Raw genomic sequence first — 16,316 nt, forward strand, 5'->3', positions numbered from 1 at the left:
TCATCCGTCCAGTGGCGTCGTTGCTTACACCACCTCAAGCGCTGCTTAACGTCGACTGCAGAAATGTGTTGCTTGTCAGGAGCTGCCCGACCACTGTGTCCCATTCCGCACGCACAACCATTGTACTAGCTGGACTGCTGGTGGCACTTTGGAACCCACCAGTGACACCTTCCAATCGATTATATGCAATTTTTTACCACCACTATCTGTAATGCTCGGCCGTCCCTGTCCGTCAGAACATGCGGACTTGGTTTAGTTGCGGTTGTCCTTCGCTTTTCCACTTCAGAACCACGTCACCAACAGTCGACCTGGGCAACTTTAGACGAGTGGAAATGTCCGTTATGGACTTGCCACGCAGGTAACACAGAATGACTAGCCGACGTTCGAAGCCACTGAGCTCTCCTGATGCACATTCTGCTGTATGTTCTTCTCTACGGTAATACAATACTCCCCCCCCCCCCACCCCTCCTCCTTTCGCACTGGTGGGTCCGCACGTCGGGACATCTGGTGGTCAGTTCCGAATTACATGGGTGTGTCCGAATGCTTTTGTATATTCTAGACATTGTCCACTATCAGTTTTCATCTGTAATGTTCCTTCTACAGCCACGTTACTACTGGCAAATGTCCCATTAATCTGTCTCTTATTCTGGCAACGATTGGTGTTCTGTATACTCTCACCGTCACGTATTCTTATTAGCATTTCATTTCGTACTTTATCTGTCTTTGTAAGAGCTCTCTTATTGAAGGAAACATACTTCGGCTGTGGCAACCTACTTCCAATATATTACTTGCTTCAGCCATCCTGCGCAGTCTTGTTTCCTGAGTAATGGAATTCTTCCTGTTTTTCCACTATTACGTTAACATTCTTCATCTTAATTAAGTCGATTTTCGCAATATGTACCAGTTATCGCACAGCTTAGGGTTCAGTGAGTGACAGTTCGTCACTGAAATTACAGTAATATGAGAATGTGTAAGTATCAGGTGGATCAAGGGCAGCTACTCAGAGAGGTCCAGCGTGAGCTGAATTTTCGTATTTCTGCGAAACTTTGTATATACAGTGTTGCGCGGAACTGATTTATGCTGAAAAAAAAATAGTTCAGAATTTGGCCACTGTGTGCAAATCTGGTGCATTATAGCACCTCATCGCCGTCTCCGGTGCTCATATTCAACAAATTATGTAAGCGGCGGTTAATAATAAAAAAATCAAAGTTATGCCTTTCTCATTTGCTTCACCTTTTCTGACCGTTCCTAATCGATTACATATGGAAACATTTCTATACATCTTCATTGCAAACACAGCCCCAGATTTTCACCTGGTGCCCAAAATAGGAACTAACTCTTTTCCGACGAACGAGGTGGCGCAGTGGTTAAACACTGGGCTCGCATTCGGGAGGACGACGGTTCAATCCCGCATCCGGCCATCCTGATTTAGGTTTTCCGTGATTTCCCTAAATCGCTCCAGGCAAACGCTGGGATGTTTCCTTTCAAAGGGCACGGCCGACTTCCTTCCCCGTCCATCCCTAATCCGATGAGACCGATGACCTCGCTGTCTGGCCTCCTTCCCCAGAACAACCCAACCCAACTCTCTTCCAGCGTAAATTAGTTTCACATTAATGCATTAGAAAGTCTACCAAGTTGCGCTGCCATACTATAATTACAGTCCACACTGGACCTCTGTAAGTGGCTGCACTTAAATTTAACTGCTTGTTACCTCCGAGTTTGTTGGCCGGAGTGGCCGAGCGGTTCTAGGCGCTACAGTCTGGAACCGCGCGACCGCTACGGTCGCAGGTTCGAATCCTGCCTCGGGCGTGGATGTGTGTGATTTCCTTAGGTTAGTTAGGTTTAAGTAGTTCTAAGTTCTAGGGGACTAATGACCACAGCAGTTACGTCCCATAGTGCTCAGAGCCATTTGAACCATTTTACCTCCGAGTTTGAGAAAACGACTGTGCGACAACTGTAAGAGATACAGAAAAATGTCACATGGCAATAGATAGAGTCCTTCACCAAGTTTCTATTCGTAATATGCACCGGGAAATAGTTGCAGAGTGCATCACTAGGGCAGGCGTGTCAGAAGTAGTAAACCAATCATCCGCTCTGTACTGTGACATCCAATTAGTTCGTGTCTGCAAATGGGTAACCCAGTGATTAGATTTCCAAAGCGAGCTGCTGCCGTTCCACCTTCCAGGTCAGCAGCAGCGACTTCAATGAATTTGCATTGACGTATTAACGTTTGCCACGTCACAACTGGTGTCCATATTGAACACCTGTAAAATGAGTTACAGACTTGGTGAGGTGCTGCAACCACTGATACGGTGTACTTGCTGTATATCTCGCAGCTCACGTGCAGTCGTCTACTGAAACTACAGAGGTACTTACGAATAACCCTGTACTTTCCGTAGCTAATTTTCGGACAACTGCGCAGTTGTGTTAACATTAATAACCTCTTCCAGAAATGTAAGCATTAATGCTGGTACAACAAAAACATGTGTGGGTAACGGTGGAGGAGATGAAACTGTGTTTTGCTAGCGGCGCTTGTTTTGTAGATGTGTGTGCGAGTGTAGCCTGGAGTGACGGTCTGTCCCACGCCGACATAGTTCTGCTGGGGAGCCGGCCACGGGGAGCTGACAGCGCCTGAGGCAGCTGTGTTTGCGCAGGACGGCCGCAAGCTGGGCTACGGCGCCATGCAGGGCATCCCCATGGTGGCGTCCAGCCCCGTGCGCCACGAGTCGCCGCTCGGCATGAACCCCATCGAGGTGCAGTCCTACCAGCCGCCATGGAAGGCGCTCTCCGACTTCGCGCTGCACACAGACCTCGACCGTCTGGACCCCTCCGCGCCGCCGTTCCAGCACCTGGTAAGTCAGGTAAGTGTGCCTCAACACACAGCGTCTGCCCACTCGTGTGCTACACTCGCAGAGAGAATAGATTCTTCCTGCCGCGGCTGCATCTGAATACGTTAACTCCGTAAGTTGCACCCCACGTGGAGTTGAATAAACTGCGACAGTAATCACAATACATGGAATGTATTCGCAGTTGCTAATATGGACAACCATCAGCTGTAGAATCGAATGACGACAATGAAAATTTGTGCCAGACCTGGCCTCGAACACGAGTTTCCCGCTTATCCCGAACGGTCGCCAACGATTTGGCTATCCGTGCTCGACTCAGGGCCACACTCAAACTTCAATATGTCGTCAAGCATGCGTCTACAACCTGTACTTGTACACTCATTATGTACAGGGTGATCAAAAAGTCAGTATAAATTTCTAAATTTAATAAACCACGGAATAATGTAGATAGAAGTAAAAATTGACACACATGCTGGGAATGACATGGGGCTTATTAGAACAAAAAAAAAACAAAGTTCACAAAATGTCCGACAGATGGCGCTGAACAGCAAAACTGCTGCCGTGTCGGGTGAGAGGTACGCCGATATGTTACAGAATCGCATCATCCCCAGCATGGCTGATAAACACCAGCTGGAACGTACGATGTTTATGCAGGATGTCTCTCCACCCCATATTGCTAGACGCGTGAAAAATCTCTTGCGCGCGTCGTTTGGTGATGATCGTGTACTCAGCCGCCACTTTCTTCATGCTTGGCCTCCCAGGTCCCCAGACCTCAGTCTGTGCGATTATTGGCTTTGGGATTACCTGAAGTCGCAAGTGTATCGTGATCGACCGACATCTCTAGGGATGCTGAAAGACAACATCCGACGCCAATGCCTCCAGACATGCTTTACAGTGCTGTTCACAACATTATTCCACGACCACAGCTATTGTTGAGGAATGATGATGGACATATTGAGCATTTCCTGTAAAGAACATCATCTTTGCTTTGTCTTACTTTGTAATGCTAATTATTGGTATTCTGATCAGATGAAGCGCCATCTGTCGGACATTTTTTGAACGTTTGTATTTTTTTGGTTCTAATAAAACCCCATGTTATTCCAAGCATGTGTGTCAATTTGTACCACTCTATCTACATTATTCTGTGATTTATTCAGTTTTCAAATTTATGCTGACTTTTTGATCACCCGGTATATTCGCGTACAGGTGAGACATTTTGCTTGAAAGTTGCTTGCCCGATGTTGATGGATAAATACGATATTGCAAAGTTCCTTTGGACATGTTCACAGCCGGCCGGAGTGGCCGTGAGGTTCTAGGCGCTCCACTCTGGACCCGGGCGACCGCTACGGCAGCAGGTTACAATCCTGCCTCGGGCATGGATGTGTGTGATGTCCTTGGTTAGTTAGGTTTAATTAGTTCTAGGATCTAGGCGACTGATGACCTCAGAAGTTAAGTCGCATAGTGCTTAGAGCCATTTGAACCATTTTTGACATGCTCACATGTATTTATCCGCCAAAAAAGGGTAAGTGACTTTGAAGTAAAATCTCTCACCTGTACGGCAATTTACGTAATGAATATACGACTACGGGTTGTGGACGCGTGTTTGACGACATACTGAAGTTTGTGTCTGGTTGTCAGTCGTGCACGAATAGCCAAATGGTGAGCCGACCGCTCGCGATTAGCGGGAAATCCTGAGGTCCGACACAAATTTTCATTGTCGTCATCCCATTCTACAACTGATGGTTGTCCATATTCGCAACTGCAGATACATTTAGTGTATTTCATAACAGCTGTTCAAATGGTTCAAATGGCTCTGAGCACTACGGGACTTAACATCTATGGTCATCAGTCCCCTAGAACTTAGAACTACTTAAACCTAACTAACTTTAGGACATCACACACATCCATGCCCGAGGCAGGATTCGAACCTACGACCGTAGCGGTCACGCGGTTCCAGACTGAAGCGCCTAGAACCGCACGGCCACACCGGCCGGCAACAGCTGTAGCCGGCGCAGTGCCTGCATGCATGTTCAAAGACACTGAGCATCGTAATTCAGAATAACACAGGCACGGCAGTATCGTAAATCATAATATTCTGTACTGGGTGTTTCTGTAATCATTGGAAGAGGCGCCTGCCTATCTCACTTCTTCTGAAGATGTCTCATTGTATCTACTGCAGCAACCTGTATGTAGGGTACGGTTCCTAATATAGATATTTTCACTAGGTATGTACAAAAGAGTGATCAATAGGATTGCTACAATTGCCACTGCAATAATATTCAAAGCTTCAGATTTAAGAAAAACTGATGTCACCATATTTATTTGTCCAATTGGGTGGAGTAAGGAAACAAGTCTGGCGAGAATCATCTTACTAAGGTTTGAACCACCTCTTGGCGTTTTTCCGTACTTCAGATTTAAAATTTCGGTTGTTTCGAAAATCCGCTTTGTACAAATCACATTTATTTCTCTTTATTCCTCCAGAAGTGTTTCGACGCCTGTGCACCACCTTCTGTGGATCAAATTTTATTTCTGTAAAGTATAATATAAAGTTTATAATGGGTGATCTATTGTAAGGCTAAAAATTATTACATATGCATTTTGTTCGGTTTGTGTCGACTGCTCAGCAAACAATTACACTGTTAGTGAAACTGCGTTTTTATAGATCGATTTTTGTGCCCTTTCCTGTTGTGTTTTACAGCATAGAGCAATGATTATAAACTTTATGCTATACTTTCCACAGGATTTGACCCACAGAATATGACACGAAGATGTCAAAACATGTCTGTGTGAATAAAAAAAGGTAAATATGAGTTTGCGTAAGGCGGATTTTCAAAGCAGCCCAAATATCTGGCGATGTAGTGTAATCAGTGGCACATGAGAGCTACTAAAATCTTTAAGTCAGTGCCACGGTCGCGACGTCTAATCACAATATTGGGCACAGAATCACCCATGCTGAGCTCACTGTACATTATTGACAGTCATTTAAGGGTCGCATCAACCGTCGCGCGGGCTAAACACTTATTTAAAGTTCAACTACAAAATAGTATCTTCTTCGTTCGATAACGAGTTACGTGTTACCACCGAGCACCGACGCAGACTGCTTAATGACCACAGCAAACAGTTTCTCACTTATCCGCGCAGGACGCATTTTCGTCCGAGATCGGCCATCTCCACCGATGTTCGTCACGTAAATGTCATTTTATTTGTTAAACTTCCGAAAATTCACTTCAATAAGTAGTACTGTATATGTGGAACGTCAGTGGCACTAGGTATTTCGGTACAGTAAGTACAGTTTTCTAATGAGTTGTCTGTTTATTAGTACCACTTGAAGTTATGCCTATTGCGCCGGTTTGGTACGGAAGTTTCTGCGATCAGCCGAAACTCGAGAACAAAGGCTGCCACTGACTCAAACTTCTCAACAACCCAGGCGTCTTGACCATCTGTTATAGTGGAATTGGCTGCCCCTCCACCTCTTTTGATACATTTAACCACAGCAGTAAATCTAACGTTGTGTAGAAATTAAAGGAGCACACGCCAGTCTTAAAAATGACGCATTAACATACCGCATGACTGCGCGAATAGTGCTCCATTGAGTAGCGTTAGTAGAAACACTGATGTGACCTTCACATTTCTCTTTCCGTACTGTTAGACTCTCAACGAAGTGGAAATGTAATTTCAAACCACAAGTGATGGCATATTGGTATACGACTAGTCTCTCAAGATGAAAAAATGTGTTATTAAACTTTCGGGTCGGAGTTAACGTCTTCTCGAAACAGGCGAGATTCGCACGTCCGGAACTGGCAGGCACTATGCTTTGTGCAACACAGTAGCAGACAGTGCCAGTTTCCCAATGGTATAGTGCCGGTGGTAGCAATCCAACCCACTAGCTGCCAAGTGCCAACTAATATAAATTTTAATGCACAGGCACTTACCACATAATTACGTGCTACAATACACGTTTTGCCGCGCGGGATTAGCCGAGCGGTCTAAAGGCGCTGCAGTCATGGACTGTGCGGCTGGTCGTGGGAGGTTCGAGTCCTCCCTCGGGCATGGGTGTGTGTGTTTGTCCTTAGGATAATTCTTCAGTCCAATGGCAAACAGTTGTGGCCCGGTGACATGTCTGGGAACTTGAAGTCCATGAATGGGAGCAAATGGCCTCTAAGTACCCGAACGTAACCATTTCTTATCAATGATCGGTCCAGTTGGACCACAGGATGAAGTCCATTCCATATGAACACAGCCCACACCATTATGGAGCCACCACCAGCTTGGACAGTGCTTTATTCACAGCTTGGGCCCATAGCTTCTTGGGATCTGCGCACATACAGACAGTGCCAGTTTCCCAATGGTATAGTGCCGGTGGTAGCAATCCAACCCACTAGCTGCCAAGTGCCAACTAATATAAATTTTAATGCACAGGCACTTACCACGTAATTACGTGCTACAATACACGTTTTGCCGCGCGGGATTAGCCGAGCGGTCTGAGGCACTGCAGTCGTGGACTGTGCGGCTGGTCGTGGTGGAGGTTTGAGTCCTCCCTCGGGCATGGGTGTGTGTTTGTCCTTAGGATAATTTAGGTTCAGTAGTGTGTAAGCTTAGAGACTGATGACCTTAGCAGTTAAGTCCCATAAGATTTCACACACATTTGAACATTTTTGAACAATACACGTTTGAGGAAGAGGCGTTACTGTAATGGCCAGTTATAGAGTGCATAATGAAAATAAGAGGCTCCTCCGAAGCGTCTGATGGCTTCTGTCAGAAATATTAATGCTTGTATTTTTATAAAAATAAACTCGACGCACACCATTTTCATCCTCTAGAAACTAGACTAGATATGAAGAAAGATTGTATTCCTGCTGCTACATCATTTGACGTTCATACTGACGATATTCTCGAAGAATGTTATTCGATGACAGAGCATAGCATCAATCAGAGCAGACACATCAGCATCATGATGAATACTGAGCACAAAAGTATAATCACATTGTGTCGACGTGCCACTCTTCCACTGCAGTACGTGAACCAACAAACGAGGTACCTATAGGCCAATTTTTCGTCAGAAAACATATCCGTACATCTGCGCATCTCCCTTAACGCACTGGGAAAACCAAATCCGGGACAGAAGTGAACAGTACTGAATGCAAGTTTGAGGACGAAGAGTAAAGTGGCATTACTGTTATGAACAGCAGGTAACGTGAGTGAATAAAACTCTTTCATTTCTAACACACACACACACACACACACACACACACACACACACACACACACACACACACACACCATCGACATTTGCAGTGCCGTGCAAATATTTTCTGTGCAGCACGGGTGCAAAGACAAATGGAATACGAAATCAAACGAAATGCAATTGAAACACCAGTGGCCGCGTGTCTTTTATAGCAACATAGTAATAAATGACTTTGAACAACCTCCAAATTTTATCGGTGGAGATCGGGTTCACACTGTAGAAGGTACAATGAAAGTAAGATGATTTCCGAAGCACTTCATAGGCTCTGACAGAAGCCTTCAAATTTGCGTTTTTATAAAAATATATTCGACGCAAACTATTCCAATGCGTTTACCATTGTCTGAAGCAGAGTTGTATCCTTTCTACATCATTTGACGTTTATACTGACGGAATTTCCTACGAATGGAATCCTCAGATAAGACTGAATATCATCATTAATCGGAGCAGATGCAGTAACAACTGGATGTTTGCAAATTATCACGAGACGACCTCCAACGAATAATGAAAGGAAAATGCGGAAGTCGTGCCTTCCGCTAGTTGTAAGGAAATCACACTTCCGTTGTTTAGGCTGTAGCACAAGCTATTAGCGAAATTATGAAACACAAAAATAAAAATTCCAGATGTACATATGTGGCGCAATATACCTAACGCTAAAGAATACGACTAGAAACTAAACGTATCTAAAATTCTATAGGGCAGTCGCAGCGCCTGCTACGTACTACCGATGTCAGAGTTGAATTATCTCTAAAAAATAAATACCAAATATGCAAGCCACTGAAATTTTAGTTCCTCTTTAAAGTGAACAATTGTACTCTTCTAATCAAGCGACCAGAGCAGATCTCTGACAAAAGCTGCATACATCTGCATCACTACGGAGAACTCGAGATAGAAATCAGTTGCAGGTTGCCTGTCTAACGACTTCAAGGGGCAACAAAATTTCATTTTCAATTTTGATACAGTTATAAACCAAATTTAATAATTTATAAGGCTCTCGTAGTCTACTCATTATACATGTTATTTTACGTTAGAGGTTTAACGAAATAATTCAGGTATTAGAGTTAGAAACTGTATGTAAGTCTTAATTGACGGCGCACAGATTACAAGTACCCAGACTATATTAAGCCAGTATTTGAAAGTGAGAGTACTTAGCGACTTCCAACAAATTTTTCACATAATTTCGAACCTTCACCAAACTTTTTGTCCCTGTCACCTCCACAAAATGATGAGAGAGAGAAAATTTACCGTTTACTATATTCTCGCCCTTCGTACAGTAAAACTGCAGCTAAGACATGACATTTTATTTTATTACTACTTTATTACTAACTCTACTTGCAATGCATTTTGCAGACGGTATCAGCATATCTCACTGAGGGTACCTGTAAAATTACATCATTGTACGCAACATATTTCGGCAGATACGCCATTTTATTGTAAGAGCTCGATTCTTTAAAGAATAAGGGATAAAGGTTTAGTGGTACTCTCTAAATGATAAAAATGCAACGGTGCATAAAATACAAAAAGGTAATGATAATTTGAAGCGAATGTATGTTGACAGATCACGTATATAAGTAACGTATTTTCATTCAGTTAGGGAGAGAAATGTAGAGAGATCACGTAGAAAATGGACAGAAGTGTGGAGCTTTGGCCTAATTCCTAAAGTATAGGAGGGAGGGTGATGTAGTTGATATACACACGATAAGGTGACTATTAGTGCAATTGAACATCTGCCGATTTTATCTAGCTAACCGTCACAAACCAGTGTCACCCTATGTAACGCATGTTACCATGTATCTCAAATCAGCATCGTTACGAACACACTGTACAAAACAATCCCTGGCCAATGTCTAAACATCGACGCCGCTAGCTATGTTGAAAGTTATTTTATATGGGACTCCGCCAAGTTTTTCCTACACTCGGTAGCACGATGGGGTGTATACATGAAAACTGCCGGCAAAGCAGCAGGCGACGGCGCTGTAAAGTGTTGTTGTCGCTGCGTGAGCCTGTCGCTGTCCCTGTCACCAGTTATTGAAGGGCGGTCTCCTAGCCGCGGGCAGACGAGGAGGGCGCGTAATAAACAAGTGCCAGCGGTGTTTACGGGCCGGCATAATATTGTGGCGTGGCTATGTATAGCGTGGGCGCGCGGTGACAGCGCGGCGCTGTTTATTATTGTAAACTTGTTGGCTCAACAAACACGGCCGCCTCATAAGGCCGCTGTCGCCGCGGGCGACCGTCAACCACCGTGCGACCGCCCGCCGCCTTCCACGGGCTGCTGGCGCCACCGCTGCCGCTCGCGGTGCCTCTAGGTTGCGACTCCGTTTCATGTACACATTTTCTCTTCAGCATACTTCCTTTATCGACTTTTAAGGCGCACTAGTTCATCAGAACCTAGTGGACAATTCGTATGAAAATTGTAACCGGGCACTTAGTATTTTTAAGCGTGTAATTTTCCCATTAGTCAACGGTAGATCTATATGTACCTAGTTGCTGGGATTGCCACGACGCCATTTAATCCAAATTATTGTTGGACTGCACTTAAAACGGGTGCGTTATATAGGGAGTATCAAAAAGAATCATCTGATTTAAAAAAATCATAACCGTTATGTTCTTTCAAAAATTGGAAATTTGTGGTAAGTTCCTATGGGATCAGGCTGCTTAGATCATCGGTCATTAGGCTTACACACTACTTAATCTAACTTAAACTAACTTACGCTAAGGACAACACACACATCCATGCCCGAGGGAGGACTCGAACCTCCGACGGGGGCAACCGCTCGAACCGTGGCAAGGTGCCCTAGACCGCACGGCTACCCCGCGCGGCTATGTTATTTGAGATATGTGCGTGAACAACGTAGGTACATCAAAAAGAATCGCCCGATTAAAAAAAAATCATAACTATTATATTATTTGAGATAAGGTGTATGGTCTATTTTTCTTTGCTGAGAACCCTTTCACAGGAAGCACATATCTCGATGTGCTTGAGAAATTTTCCCCCCAACAGCTGGAGACTGATTCGAACGATTTCATTTACCAACAGGATTGGGCACCACTCCACTGGTATCTGAACGACCGATCGGTCGCACTGGACTAAATGATTCAACCTTACATTACTGGCCTCCAAGGTCACCGAACCTGACAGTGTGTGATCATTTCTTCACGAGTTTAATAGAAGACACTGTTTATGCGCCTCCGCTACCGCCACCAACAACAGTGAATGAACTGAGACATCGCATAACAGCAGCTGTGGAAGCTGTAACTCAAGATATTCTCGCTGCGGTATGGGAACAATTTGAATACCGAGCCGGCCGGGTGGTCGAGCGGTTCTAGGCGCTACAGTCTGGAACCGCGCGACCGCTACGGTCGCAGGTTCGAATCCTGCCTCGGGCATGGATGTGTGTGATGTCCGTAGGTTAGTAAGGTTTAAGTAGTTATAAGTTCCCCAATTATGATACTGTGTTCCGAGACGAGAGGGTCCCTGTTTACACAGCTCATATCTCCCGAGACTGGTTTTGTAACCACGAGAATGAATTGTCCGATCTTTCCTGCCCACCAGTCACCAAATCTTAATGTTATAGAGTCTTTGTCGTCTACTTTCGACAGAGGGATACCTGATTGCTAATCAGCTATGTCATCGTTACCTGAACTTGCCACCATTTTCCAGGAAGAATGGTACTAGTTTCCCTTGAAAACGATGCCGGACCTGTATTTATCCATCCCGAGACACGTGGGAGCTGTTTTAAAAATCAACTGTTTACTTACATCGTATTAGACTTGTAAATGTGTTCCGTTTTTGGTGCTTTGTGTACCCCATGTACAGTGTAGTGGGACTGTTTGACCGTCTGTTCCGACTTGTTCAGTAGGAGAATAATTCATACCAATATGGATTCCACGATATGGTTCAGCTAACATGATATGGTTTATTGACGAGTCGAAAAGAGATGAAAGTGCTCAAGCTGGTGTATACGGTATTCAGCCTCGACTGAAGAGTGTAATTTTTGTAGGAAGGTGAGCTTCTGAATTCCAGGCCCAGATATTCGAGTATGTACAGCAGAGCATTTACGTAGATGTTACAACGATAGTAGCATCTCCATTCATCCACACAGCCAAGCAGTTCTGAAATCTCTATCAGTCCCTGAAATGAGACCGAAGATCGTTGCATAATGCCATGAAACCATTGTGAGGCAGGAGGAAAGCAACAGGGTAAACCTGCTGTGGGCCTTAGTCACTCAGGAACTGTGGGCGAAGACTCCGTTTGTTGGACCAAAACCTGTCTTACTATCACTAAGGCGATGGTAAAACCTATACATATCTCGACCAAAAGGATTTTAATCCAAACTGTTCGGGCAATTCAGCAATCGCTTGACTGCAACTCCCAAATTAAATTCTTGCCAAGCTGTAATCCAAAAAATTCGAGGCTGTCAAGGTCATCTATCTAGTTAGTTGTTGTTTTTAATTACAAGTGACTGCAATTGTCTTTCGTCTTTTTCTTCTTCTTTTTCTTCTTCTTCTTCTTCTTCTTCTTCTTGGTGTTGTGGTGCGTTTCCGTTTCGTATGGAACTGCCGTTACGGAAAAAGTTGCGTTCATCAAATCTCTGTACCCCACTGGTCAGCCTCTAGTGTTATCCAATGTGAAAATGTGCAAACATTTTCTAAATGTTCGCGAGTCGCTTAACTGAAGCAGGACATGGGTACCAGTGCGATATTCAACTAGTCGAATGAGGGAAACCGTCTAAAAGCTATAGCCAGGGAGCGACAAGCTGACTCTCGTCTTTAATCCGCCAGGCGGATGCGATGCAGGGTCGACACGCCTCCTCGAATCCTGGAAGCGGTTTGCTAATAGGCGCGACTTCCCAGGCTGGTCAACATTACGGTAGGGCATTTTATGGAAATTCGACAGCTAGAATTTGACGACAGTTGCCGAAATAGTTACCCAAAGAGGACGTTAGTTGAGTAATTGACATGGGAAAGCCAATAACTCATAAAAGCCTATCTGTGCAGGACAAGCAAAAAAGTCTGTGAGCCTGTTAAAAATGAATTTTGTTTGTATAAACTGGTAACAAAACTTACAAAACACATGCCGAACCAGGCACCTCAAGTGATATGAATAACTGAAGAGTGTATCAAGCGAACAACACAAACTGGAAAGAAAAAAAGACATGGTACAAACAAATTGTAATAGACTAGCTAATGTGAAGAGCAAAGATCTCTATAAAATGTGTGATATTTTGGATCCAAAAATTAAAGCACTGCCGATAAATCTTTCTTTTTTGGTTCAGAAATCGATGATCTGTTCTCGTCTGGTGGAAGATCTGCCATATTAGTGATGGCATCCAGGGAATGTCCGCTCTTGGTAATCTTGATCTCCTTCCATGTTTCAATCTCGTTGAATGTAAGGCGTGTTTTTATGAAGGGATACTCAGCTTTTGACACCCTGATCCACGAGAGGGTGCTGATTTTCAGAGTGGTTATATTCATGTATCCGTCACTTGGCATTGCCACATCAAGGAAATCTTCAGGCTCCATGGTTGGTTGTACGTGCTTCGCATTTCTCTTCGTATCTGAAACTTCTTCCCACGCCATTGTTTCACACACCGTCTTGCTTTTCTCAGTTATGCCAAGACATCGTAAGTGTGTCCAGGCACTAGAAATTTCAAGTCAACTATTTCGAATTAGTTATTAGCTGCAACCCAGATAGTGCCACAAGGCCCATGCGCTTCTTGTTTTGTCCTGTACATCAAATGTGCAGGGCTTGTTTATAAGCAATTTCATGTGATGAAATAACTTCTAGTAGACACGATGGGACTTCATCCTCACTTCGTCCTGCTATGTCATCGTCCCACAGGCACAAAATTTCTCCGATATCGCCAATATACAAGCATAAATTATAGTTCGATAGCTGTTTGATATAATACATGGAGTTGAGGAATAAACAGTGGACAGATATGTAAACATAGATGAAATCACCAGTTCCGACTTAGCGATTTGAAGGGAATCACTTTAGGTGGCATCCTGCCCACGTAGTCTAATCAAATGGTTCAAATGGCTCGGAGCACTATGGGACTTAACATCTGAGGTCATCAGTCCCCTAGAACTTAGAACTACTTAAACCTAACTAACCTAAGGACATCACACACATACATAACCGAGGCAGGATTCGAACCTGCGAGACCGTAGCAGTCGCGCGGTTCCGGACTGAAGTGCCTAGAACCGATCGGCCACCGTGGCCGGCTTAGTCTAATCCCTAAATCAATCTGACGGCAAAACTGAACAAATTTAAGACTGATGAGAAACTGACAGCAAAGATTACACTCAGACATCTGTCGTGGACTTAATAGCGTCTTATGCCGAAGTCTTCATAAGTACTGATCATATCATCTTTGGTGAGCTGCTGAAACGAAACACTTCCATTTAGTGACTTACTGGCTTTACCATGTCAGTGGTGTGGTTTCATACTATCTTTTCCATGAAAAAGCTGACTTTCGATTTTTTGTGACTCACATATTAACGCATCTATTACTCATTACGTACTTTACACCTACGCCCATTCACCGCAAGCTACCAACCCGTGTTTGGGCCCCGGGGGAGAGGCGGACGATAGTTCTGGTACCACTATAATTCTTGCTCCCCAACCCTTCCCTATTCTTGCTCCACGGTGAATGGTGCTCGGGAAGACCGGCTGCCAGTAAACATCTGTATGATCGCGAACACTTCAATTGTTCCCGCCGTGATCATTTCGCGAGATGTATGTGGGAGGGAATAATATGTTAACTGACTCTTCTTGCAACGTACTTTCTCGAAATTTTAATGGGCACTGCTTCTCTTGGAGCGTATGCTAGTGGAGCTTATTGAACATCTCCGTAACGCTCTTGCGCTGACTGTACGAAACCTTGACGAGTCGCGCAGCTCTTCTTAGGATCTACCCTATCTTCTCCAGTAAATATATCTGTTAAGAATCGCAGAATGCCGATCAATACACAATCATACGAGGATTTTATTAGCTTAAAGAGTATTTAAAGTCAAGGTGGTTCCATAGTAAGGGAATGCGGGAATGCGGGTAGGAGGGGAGACATAGGAATGCTCTTCCGCCATTGTAGGCGAAGTCCTAGTGGAGGTGGTCTTCCGTTCCCTTCCTCCGACCCGTTGTGAAGTGTGTATCCGTGTCGTGTGGATGACTATGGCGAGTGATTGTAGGGAGCAGTGTTGGGTTTCGCGTTGCTATGGATAAAGGGAAGGGAGAGAGTGAAATCCGGTTTCCACGCACAACGTACATCTTTCTAGGAGCACCAAGCGGGCCGCCCCATTCAACAAATGGACCACCACCAAAGTGTCATGTACCCTCTCATCGCTAGATTCTGCGGATTGGTTCAGAATTTAATCCATGACTTTAGCACAAGAACTGGTGACCAGGAATATTACGCAACCACCTCTCATCTCCGCGCCGGCGAAATAATGGCAATGTAAATTTTCCACCACCAGGATTCAAACCGGCTTACCTCACCGAGCGCCACTGTGTAGGCTTGAGGCAGCGACCTCGGCTGCGAAGACTTGCGTGTGATCGTATTAAGTCTCATGGTTCCTGTTATTACCGCATCATTATCGGATGTTATTCGGTGCTTTAGTATTTTATAGTAGTATCCAAACGTCAAAAATATGAAGAGCAATTCTTTTCCGCGGCTCAGAGTGCTGGAATGCAACGGAAAGGCCACTAGAGCTCCCCAGAGCCTCAGCAGCACAGAGCAGCGGCGCGGACTCTCACGAGGCTGCATTTTCTCCCTAAATAAATAAAAAAAAATAAGCCACCGGCCGCCCTCGGAATTTTTGCCGACGCGAGGCGGGGTGTGGCCGCGCTTTCAGCGGCGGGAAGTTGGCAGCTGGCGCCGCTGCTGTGGTGGCCATGTTCCAGAGCTCTGCTTCCCCTGCCGGCGTCCCCGCATTGTGCGGCCACGGCGCGTGCAATCGGCTTTCAGGGGCTGCACGCACCTCCACCCGGCGCACGCCAACTCGCGCTCTGCGCAGGCGCAGCTCTGCCCAGCCCCTTGGCGCCTGCCTGCCTGCCTGCTTGATAAATGAACGCTGCACGGACGGCGGCGCCTCACCTTAACGGGGAATCTGCACCTTCCAGTACAACCCTGCCGGCGGCATTACTACTCGCCTGTCTATGTAAGAGCCGCGTCTACCGTTGGATTGATTTGCAGTTTCCGTTCATGACTTCTGGCCACCGTAGAACT

The 16,316-nt window shown here is 45.0% G+C and overlaps 1 protein-coding gene across 1 annotated transcript in view; it reads left to right on the plus strand.

Moving 5' to 3' along the window:
* Positions 1-16,316, plus strand: part of LOC126088371 (insulin gene enhancer protein isl-1) — a 327,678-nt gene that overhangs the window by 285,244 nt on the left and 26,118 nt on the right. Inside the window, exon 5 of the mRNA XM_049906509.1 lies at positions 2,655-2,861. Within this exon, the coding sequence (XP_049762466.1) occupies positions 2,655-2,861 (207 nt within the window). The remainder of the gene's footprint in view (positions 1-2,654; positions 2,862-16,316) is intronic.

This window comes from Schistocerca cancellata, chromosome 6, assembly GCF_023864275.1.
Source record: "Schistocerca cancellata isolate TAMUIC-IGC-003103 chromosome 6, iqSchCanc2.1, whole genome shotgun sequence".
NCBI classification, from domain to species: Eukaryota; Metazoa; Arthropoda; class Insecta; order Orthoptera; family Acrididae; genus Schistocerca; species Schistocerca cancellata.